The sequence below is a fragment of the Neoarius graeffei genome, chromosome 2, assembly GCF_027579695.1.
Source record: "Neoarius graeffei isolate fNeoGra1 chromosome 2, fNeoGra1.pri, whole genome shotgun sequence".
In the NCBI taxonomy this organism is placed as follows: Eukaryota; Metazoa; Chordata; class Actinopteri; order Siluriformes; family Ariidae; genus Neoarius; species Neoarius graeffei.
The window spans coordinates 43,120,012-43,139,428 of NC_083570.1; the positions used below are offsets into that span (position 1 = coordinate 43,120,012).

Sequence of the window (19,417 nt, forward strand, 5' to 3'; positions counted from 1 at the left end):
ACCAAAAGTTGGCCAAAATTGCAGTTTCACAGAAAACATGAGAAAAATAGAATAACCCTACCTCAAACATGAAATCATGGAATTGGGAGATCTATGCACATAATGTAGAAGAGTATAAGAAAGCAAGCATTTGATTAATATAAAGAAATTGTATTTTCAATCATACTATTATGATCAATGGAATGTTAACTTAAACTGAAAAATGCAAAACAAAACTTATTACTTCAGTAGGCAGCAGTATCTTGAGAGCCTAAATGTTTAACAGCCAACAATACAACTTTTAACATCACATTATTACTGTTTGTGTCACATAAACCAGGGTCATGAACATGAAGAGTAACACAATAATCTCATCTCATCTCATTATCTCTAGCCGCTTTATCCTTCTACAGGGTCGCAGGCAAGCTGGAGCCTATCCCAGTTGACTACGGGCGAAAGGCGGGGTACACCCTGGACAAGTCGCCAGGTCATCACAGGGCTGACACACAGACACAGACAACCATTCACACTCTCATTCACACCTACGGTCAATTTAGAGTCACCAGTTAACCTAACCTGCATGTCTTTGGACTGTGGGGGAAACCGGAGCACCCGGAGGAAACCCACGCGGACACGGGGAGAACATGCAAACTCCGCACAGAAAGGCCCTCGCCGGCCATGGGGATCGAACCCAGGACCTTCTTGCTGTGAGGCGACAGCGCTAACCACTACACCACCGTGCCGCCCACACAATAATAATAATAATAATAATAATTAGGCACTGCATCACTAATAATACCGTAATACCGGAGGCCATCTTGGATTGGTAATTTTCAGGCTGTTCGCTCCAGATAGTGATTTTGGCACACATCCTAAGTTATTCCTTGGGTTCAAATTAGCCTAAAACAGTTGAGTTCTCCTCTCCTAAATTATGTGCATACATGTCTAAGCCAGGTCCTAGCCTACTATACCAGGAAGAAACCCACACAGGTACAGAGACAGCACAGGTCCAAACCCAGAACTTTCTAGCTGTGAGGGGGCTATGCTAACCACTGCACCACTGTGCTGCCTAGAAACAAGATCATTTGTAACCTATATATTGATTTTCAGGTACACATAAATGGAAGGTGTAAGAAGGTGCTCGATGTGATTCAGATTATTTGGCAGACTGTACAAAAGTATGCATGTATGAGTGTGTTTGTTTCGAGGAGCAGGAGGAGAGATCCATGGCTCTGAAGGAGAGCTGTGAGAAGATGAAAAAGGAGATCACTCAGAGGCATCAGGAGATTAGGACATTAACGGAGGGCATCAAGTCATGCAATACGCAGCTGCAGAAGGAGCAACAGGAGCTGGAGGACAAAAAGGAAATGATCAAGAGCAAAGAGGCGAGCTACATTTGCCACTGAGAGTGTTATTATCATCCTTTCAGTCATAGCGTGTGACCTTTGATGGCTTCTTTGTATTTGTCTCCAGGCTGAACTGGCTCAGCTGCTCTCCATTCCTGGTCAGCTGGGGAAAGAAATTGAGAGAATCAATTGCAAAATGAAGTAAGTACCATAATCACTGGTTGAAATGGAGCTCACATGGTTAAACTCGTATAACAATTCTGTGATATCAATTATAAAGGAAGTGTTTAATGATTCAAAATGTGTTACTGCTCTAAAGAGTTGCAATATTGAATTGAAATTGAAATCTTTATTTCAAACGTGTGAACAGTAAAATCAAAACAAAACCAAACAAACTAAATAACCATAATCAAAGAAAAAAAAAAAAAAATATATATATATATATATATATATATATATATATATATATATATATATATATATATATATAAACGACTAATTTTACTAATAATTAACTAATAATAATCATTGAAATTAACTTTAACATGTTCGAAAAGGAGTAGGAAGAAGTAAAAACTTACTAACTCCTACCCCCGCACTCTATTTCCATATGATCATATACTGGTATGATACCAATTATTATTTCATGTGAATATCCGAATGATACTAATAATAAAAATAACAACAAAATAACAACATGACATATATATATATATATATCAGTATAATACTACTACTACTACTACTAATAATAATAATAAAAATAACCACTAAAATAACATCAGTATATATCAGTATGATACAAATTGATAATAATAGTACAAATAACAACCAAAATAACAACAACAATTAATAATAATAAATAATACAGAGCGGCAAGCCCCATCCTGAGAACATCCAGATTCCCCCTCAAGCCCCTTCCTCCCAGTATTTTGTAAAAATCATTTGTTTGTATTTGTTTTTAAACTGCTTGATGTTTGGACATTGTTTCAGCTCCACACTCAGTCTGTTCCATAGCTTTACTCCATTATTTGATATACATAATCTTTTCATTGTAGTTCGACATCTTTGGATCTTAAAGTTTGACATTTCCCTTAATTTATACCCTCCCTCTCTATCCTGAAACATTTTCTGTAAGTGGCTTGGTAATAAATTATTCCTGGCTTTGTAAAGAAATTGTGCTGTTTGGAATTCCACCAAATCTTTAAATTTTATTAATTTGGACTTTAAGAATAAAGGATTGTTTAGGATATTCCTACATTTAGGAGGCAATCATGAATAAATTGTATTGGAAATATCTGGAACCATGCCCTCATGATATCTACATTTTTTTATGGCTCATGAAAACATTAATAATTGGATTTCTTTATAGACTGAACATTTCTGTCAAATTGTCTTTGCCTGTCCATACTTCCCAGTGACTATCATGTCCAGAGGTAGGAGATGTGTCCCCAGTCCTCAAAACTTTCCCTCAAAGCTATCACTTTACACAAAACTGAATCACATGGGGACCACATCTTTGCATTAAAACAAGTTGATGCAATATGATACAAGTTGCCTGCTGTAAATATATATTTCATACATCAGCCAGTTATTCATATTTCAAGATGTGAATAATATTGTCTTGGAAGGAGAATCTCATCTCATCTCATCTCATTATCTCTAGCCACTTTATCCTGTCCTACAGGGTCGCAGGCAAGCTGGGGCCTATCCCAGCTGACTACGGGCGAAAGGCGGGGTACACCCTGGACAAGTCGCCAGGTCATCACAGGGCTGACACATAGACACAGACAACCATTCACACTCACATTCACACCTACGGTCAATTTAGAGTCACCAGTTAACCTAACCTGCATGTCTTTGGACTGTGGGGGAAACCTGAGCACCCGGAGGAAACCTACGCGGACACGGGGAGAACATGCAAACTCCGCACAGAAAGGCCCTCGCCGGCCACGGGGCTCGAACCCGGACCTTCTTGCTGTGAGGCGACAGTGCTAACCACTACACCACCGTGCTGCCTGGAAGGAGAATGTTTTTAGTTTTTTTTAATGTTCATAAGAATGATTAAGCTTTAATGTTGTCTGTATTAGTAAAATATTTTGAATGGGTGCAAAGCACAATCCTCTCCATATCTCATAGCAGCTGGTGATGGAAAAAAACTTCAAAGAGTGCTTACATAATGTACTGGGTAGACTGTAACATCTGTGTGTGTGTGTGTGTGTGTGTGTGTGTGTGTGTGTGTGTGTGTGTGTGTGTGTGTGTGTGTACCAGGAATGTACAGAAGCATAAGGCTGCACTCGAGAGGCAGCTGCTGGAGCTGGCAAAGGAGGTGAAGCAGACACAGGTGGGCTGCAAGCAGCTGGATGAAGAATACAGGAGCGTGATGAAGGAGCTCAAAGGCTGCAGGGCCCAAATGGAGGTCGCTGAGAGAGAGAGGAACCTGCTACTCAAAGAACAGGAGATGACCAAGGACGAGGAGGCTGTCCTCCTTGAACAAAGGTGGAGATCATCTAAAATCGTTAATAGTAAATATTTTTCAGTCATTTACATGGAAATGTTTAGTCGTAATGGGTAAAAGTGAATGCATTTCAGTTATAATTATAGTTCCCTCTAAGCTGTGTGCAGTTGTGCACTTATTTAACAATAAATAAAATCTGAATATAATGTATTAGTCATTTGGAGTAACTGACAGATGAATACAGTGCAGTTCAGAGCAGCCAGGGTTACATTTGACTCTCATAACAGCAAGACCAGCCAGCTAACGCCAACCATGCAGGGAAAAAATTGGGGTATTTCTGCTCAAATCGCAGAAGGGTCAGCCCAATAGAAATAGATTCTGTTCAACAAAAACAATTATCATCCATCCAGGACACTTTTTCCATGGAATAAAAACATGTATTCTATTCCCTTCTAGCAGGTTTCATTCATTTGGTTTGATAGCATGCAATTTTGTTAGCATATCGCTTATCCTACGTGTATTACATCACTCTACCCAGTGGAGAATAAGCGTTCAATATGGTTTACGATATTGCATGGTTGTCAAGACAACATGACTTCACACATCGGAGATGTAAAACTAATGCGCTAGCGAGCGACTGGGACAATTTATAAACAAACATGGCTGCCAGGTTTGCTTCGTTAAATATGGAAGATTTTGAGAGAATTTTGAAAAAAAAAGATGCGTTGAACACCTGAAAGGAATGTGTATGTATAATAATAATAATAAGATTGGCTGGATTTTTTGTGGTATATCAGATATATTCCATTCAGCTAGCATGATATTGAACTCGTCTTCAACTCGCTCAGTATCATGTTAGCTGAATGGAATATATTTGATACATCACGAAAAAAGCCAGCCAATATTATTTAATTAGAGGGAGCATTGTTTATAATTCTCTTAAAGTTCTACAATGCAGTTAGGAACAGATGAAGTCCCTCAAAGAAGTGACAAAACATCTTCACAATTATGACACGAGTCTCATTGCACTGACTTATTAGAGACTTTAAAATGGCCTTTAAAATGAAGTGTGAGATTGATAGGCAGATTGGGGTGGCATCAGCGGTAATGCGGGTGTTGTACTGGTCCGTTGTGGTGAAGAGGGAGCTGAGCCGGAAGGCAAAGCTTTCAATTTACCAATCAATCGATGTTCCAACCCTCACCTATGGTCATGAGCTTTGGGTAGTGACCGAAAAGATGAGATCGCGGATACAAACGGCTGAAATTAGCTTTCTCCATAGGGTGGCTGGGCTCACCCTTAGAGATAGGGTGAGGAGTTCAGACATCTAGAGGGATCTTGGAGTAGAGCCACTGCTCCTTCATGTTGAAAGGAGTCAGCTGAGGTGGTTTGGGCATCTGATTAGGATGCCTCCTGGGCGCTTTCCTTTGGAGGTTTTTCGGGCATGTCCAACTGGGAGGAGGCTTCAAGGTAGACCCAGAACACGCTGGAGAGATTACATATCTCATCTGGCCTAGGAGCACCTTGGGATCCCCCAGGAGGAACTGGAAAGCATTGCTGGGGAGAGGGACACCTGAAATACCCTGCTTAGCCTGATACCACCACGACCCAACTTTGGATAAGCAGAAGAAGATGGATGGATGGATGGATGGATGGATGGATGGATGGATGGATGGATGGATGGATGGAAAATGGCCTGAACAACTGGATGATAAACAGAAGTGCAAATTACACACTGACTGCAGAAATAATGTTTATTGAATTCATCTTACTGATGGTACTATATCCAGAGGTGGGGTTCAATTCTGAGCTCGCTTTACTGTCTATGTAGAGTTTCTTTGCATGTTCTCTTCATGTGCCCATGTGTTTCCTCTGAATTCTCTGGGTTTTTTTTAACCTGTCCAAAAACATGTAGCTGGGCAGATTGGCTATGGTAAATCTCCCCTAGGTATGAATGAGTGTGTGAATGGGTGTCCAGCAGTGGACTGCCATCTCATCTGGTGTATATTCTCCTACTGTGCACCCAGTATTCCCAGGATAGGCTCCAGAACCACTGCAACCCTGATCAGGATGGTGGTTACACCACATTAGATTAAGTATGTATCCAGTAGATATGCAAGATGCCTCGCAATAGACTAGTGTCCCATCCAGGGTGTATTCCCTCCTCACATTCAGCGTTCCCGTAATTGGCTCTGGATCCGCCGTGACCCTGATGAGAGTAAAGCAGTTACTAGTCACTAGTGAGAGAGAAGATATATGAAGATATAGTCAGGAATAATGAGGTATGCTAGTTTTGGCAGGTGCTGGGTAGTAGGTTGGATTACTGTTATAAGTCAACTAGAATCATTTAATAATGAAATTTTGACTTATTTGTTGATTAAAGTTAAATAATGGACACTTTACTGTCTGTTAATATTGAATTCGATACACCATGAGAAATAAAAGGCCGGCATGGTGGTGTAGTGGTTAACACTTGCCTCACAGCAAGAAGGTCCGGGTTCGAGCCCCGTGGCCGGCGAGGGCCTTTCTGTGCGGAGTTTGCATGTTCTCCCCTTGTCTGCGTGGGTTTCCTCTGGGTGCTCCGGTTTCCCCCACAGTACAAAGATATGCAGGTTAGGCTAATTGATGGCTCTAAATTGACCGTAGGTGTGAATGTGAGTGTGAATGGTTGTCTGTGTCTATGTGTTAGCCCTGCGATGATCTGGCGACTTGTCCAGGGTGTACCCCTCCTCTCGCCCATAGTCAGCTGGGATAGGCTCCAGGTTGGCCATGACCCTCTGGTAACTGTAAGAGTTTGACTCCCCACTCACATCTGTATTTCAACATGCCTTGCCAGATGGCAGTAGGTACCATTTTTATGATGGTCTTTGGTATGACTCGGCCATGAGTAGAACTCGTGATCTCTTAGTTGAGAGGCAGACACGCTAACCACTAGGCCAGCTTGCAATCAAAGATTATGCTGATTGTATTTTTAATAATCTCTCTCAAACTCAGGGGACTGCTGGAAATCAGCCTAACCAACATCATGGAGGAGAGAAAGACCCTTCATGACAGCCTTGTTAAGAAGGTGCGAGAGAAGGACCGGCTTCAGCATCTGTTAAAAAACATGCTCCTACAGCACAAATTGTCTAAAGATGCCTTGCTCCACACTCAGGAGCTCTACAACAAAACAAAGACACAGGTTAGTCTGCACTGCTACTTCTACACCCATGAGTGTGGTGACTCAACTCATTATCAAACAACCAACAACTATACTAACAACAAAAGCTACACCAGGCTCGTAGCACTTGAGTCCAGGACTCGGACTTGAGCCCGACTCATGCCCTAATTTTTAGGACTCGTGACTTGACTTGGACTTGAGCACTGATGACTCGGACTTATGCATTAACTGCATTCAGATTTGTAAATTGGAGATGAGGACTGATTTTTTTCTTTATTTTTTGTAACATGCCATAATAATTTGGCATAAGATATTTATATCTACATTCATTTTTGTACTAATTTCGTGCAAGAATGTCACACCTGCGCACCTTGGTGCGTGCATCAGATAGACTCTCGGGTGCGCTCCGGACAGCGCATGCACCAAGCTGACTCTTGCGCGCTCCGTAAATGACTCGCACCTGCACAGGATTAAGGCGCAATCAGTGCGCCTATATAAAAACTGTGAAAACACACTCACTTTGCGAAGTATTGAGTTGTGTTGCTGGCACATTACTGAGCCTTATTTCCTTGTTTGGTTTCCTGATCGCTGATTTCTTGTTTCTTGTCTTTGATTCTGCCTAGTCTACAATAGCCTGTCTGTGCCTTGCTTGACCTATTGCCTGTTTCACTGTTTTGCCTGCTGTTCTGGATCATTTACCTGTCTTCACTTGTATTAATAAACTCACCTTCTGCACTTGCATCTGTCTCCCAACCATCTCTGACAGAATACTTAACACTCCCTGACAAAGAGAATGCAGTCACCTGTTTATACGTTATGCTGAGGAACAAACTAATGTTAATGGTGCTAAAACAGCCACCATCAAATGGTGCAGTTGGAGTCTTGTTTCCAGACTCGACTCAGCTCAATAGTCAACTCGGACTTGACTTGAAATTTTTTTTAATGACTTGGACTTGAACACTGGGGACTCGAGACTGGACTCGGATTCGAGGTTTAGTGATTCGACTACAACACTAAGCTACACTGGGTTTTTCTGCATTGGGAAAAGATTCACTGACTGACTGAAACAGTGTCACTTGTAGTTAAGTAAATTGTGTTATGAAATTTGGAAATCAAAGTATTATCAAATGATTCATGACTGTCCAAGATAATGACAGGCATTCACCGTTAACTCAGCATTGTAAAACCTGCCAAGTATTATAACTATAACCTCATATATCTATGGGTATATAAAAAAGATCAGATCAGAAAAGATAAAAAATGTTTAAGTAATTAAAGGGAAGTGAGAGAGGGATGTGTGTCAGAGGCATACATGTACAATTATAGAACAGGAAGTTTAATTCTGTGAAATCTTTCATCAACAACATAATTTTTTGGTAAAGGAAAGTCTAGGCAGTCACATGCCACTTGACAATTACAAACTGCGTTGGTCTCACTGTAGTATACACCAAAACTTTTCGAGTGAAAAATTAATTCACAACATTTGGGGACTCAAGGTCTTGAGGAGATATTTGGGGAAAGTTGTGTGTGTTTAGACAGATGCAGTTTGGATTAGGTGATTACTTCGCATTTTCCAGGTGGTGCCTTCAGATTATTTAAATTACCTGAGTGTTGGCCATGCTTTCAAAACTGCCATTTTTTCCTGAGTAGTGCTCTTGGAGCATAAGTTTTTCAGTTGAACCTAATATCAGGATCAGACTACACAAATTCAGCCTGATTTTGACATGATTTTGTAGTGATTAACAAATTTCCAGCGTCGGGCATGAATATGAACATTGGAACAATGAACAGGCCTTTTAGCCTGATATAATCAAAGAACAGAGAGGTGGTGTCTGGGACACCCAACAATACCCCAATGAAAAGTCTAGCATGTCAGAATTTTTGATATTTTCTCATCTAGTTTGACAACTCCAACAACATGTTCCTTGATGGCCATGATTGACAATTTCTTGACCCTCCTCCCTGACAACATGCAAGGACATGAACGATGATTGGTCAGGGTCAAACTTGTAGTGTTGCCAGTCTCCTACTAAGCCACGGCAATAATTTGTGGCACCATGATTGCCTAGTCTGACATGGTGACTGTCGTGAAAGACAAAAATATCATGACGTGTGATTCCGGCATAAACCACCCATTTTAAAAAATAATGATAAATTAGATGTTAAAAACTGAAAGATGAACCTTATATCATTTTTATGGGTGAAATGCGCTGTCATTTCCACTGTGCAAAAGCGTAAAAGTGATAGATTAGACAGGGGGACTTAGAGTAGGACACTAAATAAAAATTAAAAATAAGAATTGTAATGTTTTACCATAGTATACAATAAATGAGACTATCAATGATGGCGTAGCTCACTCCGACCCCATCTAGTCCAGAATGAACAATCTAAAGTGGGCCATCTGGTGCAATAAATGTTGCAAGCTATATACAGATGCTATATACACCCTAGGAATACCTACCTGCCAGAAAGAATCCAAAACGGCGAGAAGTTGACCGAGAAGAAGCGACTTTTGTTGAACTGCTCATTAAGGCTTAATTAGTCCATAACTTCATTAATAATTGTAATTAAGCAAATCTGGGTAGAAGTTATATGCACACTAGGTACCCCTACCTTCATGCCAGAAAGAATCAAAATCGGTGAAGATTTGAGGGAGAAGCGATTTGTGTGGAAACCACTCGTTAGGGCTTAATTACTCCATATCTTCATTATTAATTGCAATTATGCAGATTTGGGTAGAAGCTATATGCACCCCAGGCAGACCAACCTTTCTGCCAAAAAGAATAAAAATCAGTGAAGAATTGAGAGAGAAGTGATTTTTGTGAAATGTGGACGACAATGGACGGACAACAATGGACGGACAACAATGGATGGACGACAGACAGCACATGATGGCATAAGCTCATCGCCTATTGGCCGAATGAGCTAATAATGCTATGCCTACAACAACTCCTAATCCTAACCTGTAACAAACTTTTGGCTCGCTTAGCTTAGAGAAAAAGAGGTTCGAGTTTAGAGAAATCTCACACAGTTGTAGCTCCTTACCACTCACTTTTCCCGGCTCCACCCTCCATTCACAAACTGGCACTCAACCACACCCCTGCCTCCACCATTACACTTAGATCCAATGTAGATACCAAATAGAAACATCTATATTCTTAGGGAAAAGTTTAGATTTAGACCTTTAACACCATAAAGCAGAACCATTTAGAACCAAGGTCCATTTTCTTCTAATGGTGTATGTAATTATAGTTTCCTATGGTCCAAATAGTCAGTGCAAAATCAGTGCGCTGTGAAAACTGTCAAAGTAGTGTTGGTGCTTCCTTAGTTTCTAAATATGCCACTGATAAATATAATTGTTTCCTTTCAGAGGGATATAATGCCTAAGGATGATGACTTGCTTGAGAAAATCCAAGATCTGCAAACAGAAGTAGACAACCTGAAACTGAAAGTGGTCCAGGAGGTAATCTTTTGGCATACTGAATCTTATAGTGTACAAAAGTATAAATATGTATGTGTGCATCCATTTCTGCTTGAATTGTCTGAGCAGCAGTCTGTCACGGGTGTAGAAGCTCAGGTGGTTGAGCAGTGTATAGAGCAGAAACAGGCTCTGATAAGAGAGTGCAATCGCCACCATGAGAAGTTGCACCACCTTCATGCCCTAACCCGCATTAAAGCAGACGAGAGAGATCAGAAGAGCCGAGAGCTGCTCAAAGCTCAGGTATAGTGCCTTATTATGCTTATAATAAATTATAATAAAGTGATTCTGATTCTGATTATAACAACATGGACAGGATAGAAACAGCTCTTAGAACAATAAGCAGTCAAAAAAGTGGCATATAGTCTGTGATGTACTTCAGTAAATTTTCAGTGATTTGGTGATTTTGCACTTCAAGGGTTTTAATGATTTGCTATTGTTTAATATCAGATATTTATATCAGAAATTCTGTGAAGGCTTTCCACTATATTTTGGGGCGTGGCTGTGGGTATTTGTAACCATTCAGCTACAGGAGCATTAGTGAGGTCAGGTGATGTTGGGTGAGGAAATCTGGGGTGCAGTCGATGTTCCAGTTCATCCCAAAGGTGTTCAGTGAAGTTGAACTCAGGGCTTTGTGCAGGACACTCGATTTTTTCCATTCCAACCTTAACACACCATGTCTTCATAGAGCTTGCTTTGTGCATAGGTGCATTGTCATGCTGGAACAGGTTTCTCCTATATTCATTTACATGATAGCAGCTATAAACAGTCCCCTTAAAAGCCTTATTGTTCTCTCTTACAGTTAATAAGACTAAAAACTGCAACATGTAATGTTATCAAGAAACCAAAAGCACAAATGTATCAGAATACACAAATTAAACTCAATACTAGTGTTTGAATTACAGCCTACTTACTGTATATGCATGGACCTCATCTCATTATCTCTAGCCACTTTATCCTGTTCTACAGGGTCGCAGGCGAGCTGGAACCTATCCCAGCTGACTACAGGCGAAAGGCAGGGTACACCCTGGACAAGTCACCAGGTCATCACAGGGCTGACACATACAGTACGTTTACATGCACATCCAAATCGAGCTGCTGTTGGTAATCGAGCAAAGGGTCCCAGCAGGGGTGCCAGAGAAATCCAATCCTACATGCACACAAGGAAATCGAGCTATTGTGTGAGGTACATTGTGCACCCGAGCCACAGGTGGCGCTACACGCCCCATCGTGTTGGTACACTTCTGGTTGTCGTCATGAAGAAGAGCTATTCAAAAGTGTAAACAAAGTTATCAGTTCCGTGTTTTCCATTGCGCGTTTTTCTCCCGTCCATGAATTTTAATATATTCAACTCCTTAAGCTGAATGAGCATGAACTCTGTCTCCTCATTGCTCCAGAAGTGCACATTTCTGCTCGCCATTTTCTCTTCTTCGTTTGTTCCTCCTGACCTCTTCTGCTGCTCGCTACTACTGTTGTCATGCCGACCGAGGCTGTCGTGTTTCCCGCTTGTGGTCTCGTCACTCGTCACTTCCGGAAGGGGCAGTGCTGAAGTAAGTAGCTCGACTACGTAGCTCGATAGGGTTTACATGCACTAAGTAGCTCGGCAAAAATTGCATAATCTAGGTCGTGTAGCTCGATTACGAGAAATCAAGTTCGGTTCAATTTCAGCCGAGCTAAGGTGTTTCCATGGCATTTAGAGCTTCGATTTCAGTCGAGCAACGGCAGAAATTCGATTTTCTCTATGTGCATGTAAACGCACTGATACACACAGACAACCATTCACACTCACATTCACACCTACGGTCAATTTAGAGTCACCAGTTAACCTAACCTGCATGTCTTTGGACTGTGGGGGAAACCCGCGCGGACAAGGGGAGAACATACAAACTCCACACAGAAAGGCCCTTGCCGGCCACGGGGCTCGAACCCGGACCTTCTTGCTGTGAGGCGACAGCGCTAACCACTATGCCACCGTGATGCATGGACCTCATCTCATCTCACCTCATTATCTCATCTCACCTCATTATTTCCTGTTCTACAGGGTCGCAGGCAAGCTGGAGCCTATCCCAGCTGACTACGGGCGAAAGGCGGGGTACACCCTGGACAAGTCGCCAGGTCATCACAGGGCTGACACATAGACACAGACAACCATTCACACTCACATTCACACCTACGGTCAATTTAGAGTCACCAGTTAACCTAACCTGCATGTCTTTGGACTGTGGGGGAAACCGGAGCACCCGGAGGAAACCCACGCGGACACGGGGAGAACATGCAAACTCCGCACAGAAAGGCCCTCGCCGGCCATGGGGCTCAAACCTGGACCTTCTTGCTGTGAGGCGACAGCGCTAACCACTACACCACCGTGATGCATGGACCTATTATAGAAATTAATCCACATGTACTGACCAATCAGATTTGAGAATTCCGCCATTAACCTTACCAATCAGTTCCCAGCGTATTTCACACTGCAATAGCTCTGAGGCAGCAACAGTACTGCTTTACAGCAATAATTCCTTTGAGTTTCTTTACATTTTGTAATATGATTTATTATCCTGCCACCGAAAATTAAGCTGCTCGATTCCTCTTCATATATCATGAGATATCACATGTGCTGACTGAAGACCTCCTTACAGATGAGATGCAACCAGATCAAGCAGGACATCCGAGGAAAACGGCTACAGATCCTGGAGCACAAGAAACAATACCAGGAGATCCAGTCAAGGTACAAATTCCCTTTGTGTTGGCAAGAAAAGTTCAGTATATAACTTTTCTGCTGTGCATAAAAAGGAAGAATTGTCACTGATAATCACATATGTTTTTCCATTTCATACTACACATTACCAGTAGTTTTATTATTTGAATTTTGTTATACAGTATATTCAATACGCTTTTTATTAATCATATAAATTCTACCCATTTTTAATGTACAGTACAGGAAATGCCAGAACTTTTGTATATGAATCATATGAGCTTGAACATATTTACTGTTGACATATGAGCTTGACATATTTACTGTATGGAGTACACTTTCTCCTGCAAAACATTGCTCTCAAAATTATTTGCATCTGACCAGTTAATATCTGATGAAGCAGTCCCGAGAAAAAAATAAGAAAACAGCACTGATGCTTAGAGGGATCTTGAACTGTTTCTCCATGCAGAGCTCCATCTTATGTGTGTACAGTGTCTTGCAAAAGTATTCATCCCCCTTGGTGTTTGTCCTGTTTTGTTGCATTACAAGCTGGAATTAAAATGGATTTTTGGAGGGTTAGCACCATTTGATTTACACAACATGCCTACAACTTTAAAGGTACCAATTGTTGTTTTATTGTGACACAAACAATAATTAAGATGAAAAAACACAAATCTGGAGTGTGCGTAGGTATTCGCCCCCCAAAGTTAATACTTTGTAGAGCCACCTTTTGCTGCAATTACAGCTGCAAGTCTCTTGGGGTATGTCTCTATTAGCTTAGCACATCTAGCCACTGGGATTTTTGTCCATTCCTCAAGGCAAAACTACTCCAGTTCCTTCAAGTTAGATGGGTTGCATTGGTGTCCAGCAATCTTCAAGTTATGCCACAGATTCTCAGTTGGATTGAGGTCTGGGCTTTGACTAGGCCATTCCAAGACATTTACATGTTTCCCTTTAAACCACTCTAGTGTAGCTTTAGCAGTATGTTTAGGGTCATTGTCCTGCTGGAACGTGAACCTTCATCCCAATCTCAAACCTCTGGCTGACTCAAACAGGTTTTTCTCTAGAACTGCCCTGTATTTAGTGCCATCCATCTTTCCTTCAATCCTGACCAGCTTTCCTGTCCCTGCAGATGAAAAACATCCCCACAGCATGATGCTGCCACCACCATGCTTCACTGCAGGAATGGTGTTCTCAGGGTGATGGGAAGTGTTGGGTTTGCGCCACACATAGCATTTCCCATGATGGCCAGAAAGTTCACAGCAAGGGGGATGAATACTTTTGCAAGATACTGTATGCACAGTTGGGCTGATCTCTCCAAATCAGGCCACAGGTTCAAATTCAGAGACTGAGATGGCTGATACAGAATGTTGTGTTCCTGGAGGTGTTTTGGTATTGATTTTGATGTATGTTTGTAATAATTATATTGTTGTATGACTCATCAATATCTAAGTAACTATCTACAGTACCAGTCAAAAGTTTGGACACCCTTACTCTACTCATTCATAGGTTTTTCTGTATTTTGACTATTTTCTACATTGTAGAACAATACTGAAGGCATCAGAACTATGATATAATACATGGAATATATATGGAATTGTGTGGTAAACAAAAATTTGTTTAAAAAACATGTATTTCATATTCTAGATTCTTCAAAGTAGCTAGCGTTTACCTTGATGATGCTTTGCACACTACTGGCATTGTCTTAACCAGCTTCATGAGGTAGTCACCCGGAATGCTTTTCAATTAACAGTTGTGCCTTGTCAAAAGTTAATTAGTGCAATTTCTTGACTTCGTAATACATTTGAGATCAAACAGTAAATAGTAAATAATAAAAATGCAGTAAATAACCCTGTTCCACAACTGTAGTAATCCATATTATGTCAAGAACCGCTCAACTATGTACAGAGTAATGACATCCATCATTACTTTAAGACATGAAGAGACTTTTACTTAATAAAAATAAAGAAAAAACATTGAATTAGAAGGTGTGTCCAAATTTCACGTGGTACTATAAGTCTAAATTGCAACCAGGTTTTGGACTAAAATATCCTGGGACATAGAAGAGCCTTGATAAGATCCCCAAACCACCAAATCATATGCAATCAAATCATAGTTTTCAAGCCATTTCATGTATACTTTAAGCATTCTTTTGAGAAGTCAGTACATTTGCAGATGCATTTGGGAGAAGAAAAATATTATTTGCATGATGGCACAGCATACTGGTACAGTTTCAGGTCCCTCGTGTGATCCTGAGCTGCAGCTACTATCTGTGTGGACTTTCACATTATCCTCTGTTTTCATGAAAGTTTTTTCTAGCTGTCCAAAAACCATGTCATTGCATGTCTAAAATATTGCCCCTAGGTGTATGTATTTGTGTATGTGTTTGACTGCAATGCTGTGGTGATGGACTGGTGTTCCATCTGGGGTGTATTCATTTTTGTTGGAGGAAAGGCAAGTAGTTTGAGGAAAGAACCTAAATCATTGTGTGTAAGGTATATTTTATGCAATCATTTTTGTCCATTCTTTTGAACAGTGCCAAAATCTGGCAGTTAGTTTATAAGTGCTCATGGTGATTTGTAATTTGCCTTTGCTGTGGCCAGACTGTGTGTTTTCGCCAAGCTGTATGATACCACCAAGGCAGAGCGAAACAAATGTGTAAACCTGCTACAGATCGCAACCCAGCGCACGTCCAAGCTGAAGGAGAAGTTCACAATTCTGAAGAATGAGATTGACATTCTGCACAGTGAAACAACAAAAAAAGACAGGTCTGAAGACAAAAACAGTATCTGAAATAACTGATCCATAGATTAAGTGTATGTACTTTTTACAATTGTGTTACATTTTTAATGTTGTAAAAAGTTTATCCTATCATTGGACATCTAAGATTCTCACTTGCACAGTGTTGTTCAGTTTGTTTACATATTATTAATTGTTGAAAGTACTTTAATAATTCCCAAGGGGAACTAGAGGAGGAGGGTGGCACGGTGGTGTAGTGGTTAGCACTGTCGCCTCACAGCAAGAAGGTTCTGGGTTCGAGCCCAGTGGCCGACAGGGGCCTTTCTGTGTGGAGTTTGCATGTTCTCCCCTTGTCTGTGTGGGTTTCCTCTGGGTGCTCCGGTTTCCCCCACAGTCCAAAGACATGCAGGTTAGGCTAATTGGTGGCTCTAAATTGACCGTAGGTGTGAGTGTGAATGGTTGTTTGTCTCTATGTGTCATAAGCCCAGCGATGGCCTGGTGACTTGTCCAGGGTGTACCCTGCCTCTTGCCCATAGTCAGCTGGGGATAGGCTCCAGCTTGCCCATGACCCTGCACAGGATAAGCAGTTATGGATATGGGGGGGTTTGCATATCCTCAAAGTCAAAAGTCAAAGTCCCTTCCACACCAGGATCTGGTCTTCCCAGGCAGTCTCCTGTCCCTGTACTAACCAGCTCTTTTGAGGCACGTGGGTGTGGCACCGATCTCCATTTCCATAGCCCTTGGCTTCTGGCCTATAGAGGATGTGCAGTCACGTGACCTGTCCATGTTTACTCCGCCATATTGGACGGCTTTAGGATTGTTTACCTTGCGCGAGCGTAATGGATCCAGGGAGTAATCCCCAAGAAAATTCGGAAAATACCCCATGTACATCGTGCGATAACTTGTCTAAGTTTGTTCAGCATCTTGAAGGTGACGTGAGGCAGCGTTACGTGGAAAAGTGTTCCAGGTTGGGGATTGCAGATCCGTACAACTTGCCGCAATCCTTGTTCAGGGAAATTCGGAGCTGCGGTGCCGGCGATTTGCCCGATCTGGCCTACCATGACATTTACAATTTTCTTGTTAATCGTGAATCGTGTTACACTGGCAAAGCCCTCAAAGCTTACAAGAGCCTGGAAGCTTATAAATATTTTGTTGCGGGATGGGTATCCCAACTATACCTCTGGAAGGTTCCGAAGAAGAATGTCTACTTGATAACCTCACGGGTAAGTGGCATTAAGACGTTTATCATAAAGAGACTATGCAGGACGTTTTATCGTAAGAATGTTCGAAATCTAAACTCAGTTCCAGATAATGACAGGGTTGTAATATGTATGTTTTTGTCTGAAAAAGAAATATCACAAATCACTGCTATCTTTATCTGTGCAGAATTATTATTCAATATCAGATATAAACGTATTAGAAGATTACACCTACCTGATATGAAGTGTTCACTACAAATTCGGCTGGTAGAACTGGGGTACCAGTTTTCTCTTTGCACAGCGGACACCCATTTTGCGCGTCTCTCCTCGTCTGCGGGGAATCTATAAAATGACAGGCCCTCCTTTTGGCACAACCAAATGCTGAACAAGATATAACCATTCTCGAAAGATCTACTCCCACAAACTTGATAATTAGAACAGGTTCGTCTAAGTTCTATGTGCGGCCATGCCGTCCAAGATGGCAGATAAACAAATATCACGTGACCTCGTGTGCACGCTCTCTATACAGCTAGGATTACAGTAGAGGGCTAGTCCTCTGGTAACCGCAAGAGTTTGACTTCCCTACTCACATCTGTATTGCAGCGTGCCTTGACAGACGGCAGTAGGTACCATTTTTATGATGGTTTTTGGTATGACACAACCACGAGTAGAACTTGCAATCTCCCGGTCGAGAGGCAGACACACTAACCACTAGGCCAACTCATGGTGTTTGCACATCCTAGCTGGAAGAAAGAGGGGATCTCCAACTGGAGAAGCTGCAGATTAAAGGTCTTTGTTCAAAGGGACAACAGCATTAGTCTGGAATCACCACAGAACCTTATCACTTGCTGTGGTACCACTGCCCTAAGGCACTGGCAGGGAAATGAGCATGGGTCAACTGCTTGGAAAGCAGCTTTGCTATTAACTTTAACTCAACATTGCCAGTGCACTCATTGTTATTGGTCAATGCAGTCATCACAGCTGTTTCTGTTACAGACTGCTGCAGAAGTCTCATCTTAAGTATGTACACAGCAACACAATCAGGGATAGCTTGAAGAATGACATATGCAAGGTGACCTGGATGCTTCACGAGATGCAGCACAAAAGTGACGAACAGAAACATAAGATTATTAAACTCGGACAAGTGATCAATGCCCAGGAACAAGACCTGCTGCACATGCGCAAAAGCCATGATGTTTCTGTCCAGAGTCGCAATGAACGGTGGGCCCACAGTACAGCACTGGCAATTAAATAGTCACCATTATTATACATACAGGACACTTTTTCGATGGAATAAAAACGTGTTCTATTCCCTTCTAGCAGGTTTCATTCATTTGGTTTGATAGCATGCAATATTGTTAACATATCGCTTATCCTATATGTATTATGTTACTCTACCCAGTGGAGAATGAGCGTTGAATATGGTTAATGATATTGCATGGTTGTCAAGACAATATGTCACACGTCGGAGATGTAAAAATTCTGCGCTAGCAAGTGACCGTGACAATTTGCAAACAAACATGGCTGCCAGGTTTGTTTCATTAAATACGGAAGATTTTGAGAGAATTTTGAATGAGAAAGCTGCGTTGAACACCAAAAAGGAATGTGTATGTATAATAATAATAATAATAATAATAAATATTGGCTGTCTCTTTTTCATGGTATATACATTCAGCTACTCATCTTCAACTTGTTCAATATCATACTAGCTGAATGGAATACTATACCTCATAGACCACTCAATGCTAACCAGTATTATTTAAATATGTTCTGTTAGTTTGTTCCATTTTTTACATGAAGCTTCACAAAACAAAAATGAGCACAAACAATGGTACACTCACAGTCTTTCTCTCTAAAACTGCCCCATGGTGTAACATGCTTACTGTAAGTTATAGTGTTGGGCTGTTTACTGTTTAGCCAATCATTCTGAACAAACAATCGATTGTTATGTTTGTGGATGTTCTGATACCTTTTTCTCCTTATATGTCTGTTGAGTTTCGGCATATGTGTGTGGCTGATAGGGGTGTGCAACTCCTGGAGAGAGAAGAAGAGATGTGTGTCTTCTATGCAAAGATAAATGTACAGGAGAGTCTGATCTGTGAGGGGACGCTACACATACAGGCTCTGGAAGAGGAGATCTGCTCTCTGAAGATGTTAATTAATGAAGAGCAAAGGCAAATCAACTTGACGAAAAAACAGGTGCCTTGCAAGAGATCCCTGGAGGATGAACGTGCCTTACTGCAGATTCAGGTACTCAAAAATGCTTCATGTTTTTCTCTTATGTGAATGTCTTGAGATAACTCATCTCATCTCATTATCTGTAGCCGCTTTATCCTGTTCTACAGGGTCGCAGGCAAGCTGGAGCCTA

General features: G+C 41.3%; 1 protein-coding gene across 2 annotated transcripts in view; it reads left to right on the forward strand.

The window, feature by feature from the left end:
* The window catches only part of ccdc146 (coiled-coil domain containing 146), a 121,954-nt gene that overhangs the window by 30,181 nt on the left and 72,356 nt on the right, over positions 1-19,417 (forward strand). The window contains exons 5-14 of one of the 2 annotated variants that reach the window (XM_060914275.1): positions 1,188-1,364; positions 1,453-1,526; positions 3,597-3,824; positions 6,776-6,962; positions 10,312-10,404; positions 10,492-10,662; positions 13,056-13,144; positions 15,715-15,879; positions 18,046-18,270; positions 19,071-19,299. In XM_060914275.1, the coding sequence (XP_060770258.1) occupies positions 1,188-1,364; positions 1,453-1,526; positions 3,597-3,824; positions 6,776-6,962; positions 10,312-10,404; positions 10,492-10,662; positions 13,056-13,144; positions 15,715-15,879; positions 18,046-18,270; positions 19,071-19,299 (1,638 nt within the window). Of the gene's footprint in view, positions 1-1,169; positions 1,365-1,452; positions 1,527-3,596; positions 3,825-6,775; positions 6,963-10,311; positions 10,405-10,491; positions 10,663-13,055; positions 13,145-15,714; positions 15,880-18,045; positions 18,271-19,070; positions 19,300-19,417 lie in introns of those variants that run through there. The other variant, XM_060914274.1, reaches the window with a different exon arrangement.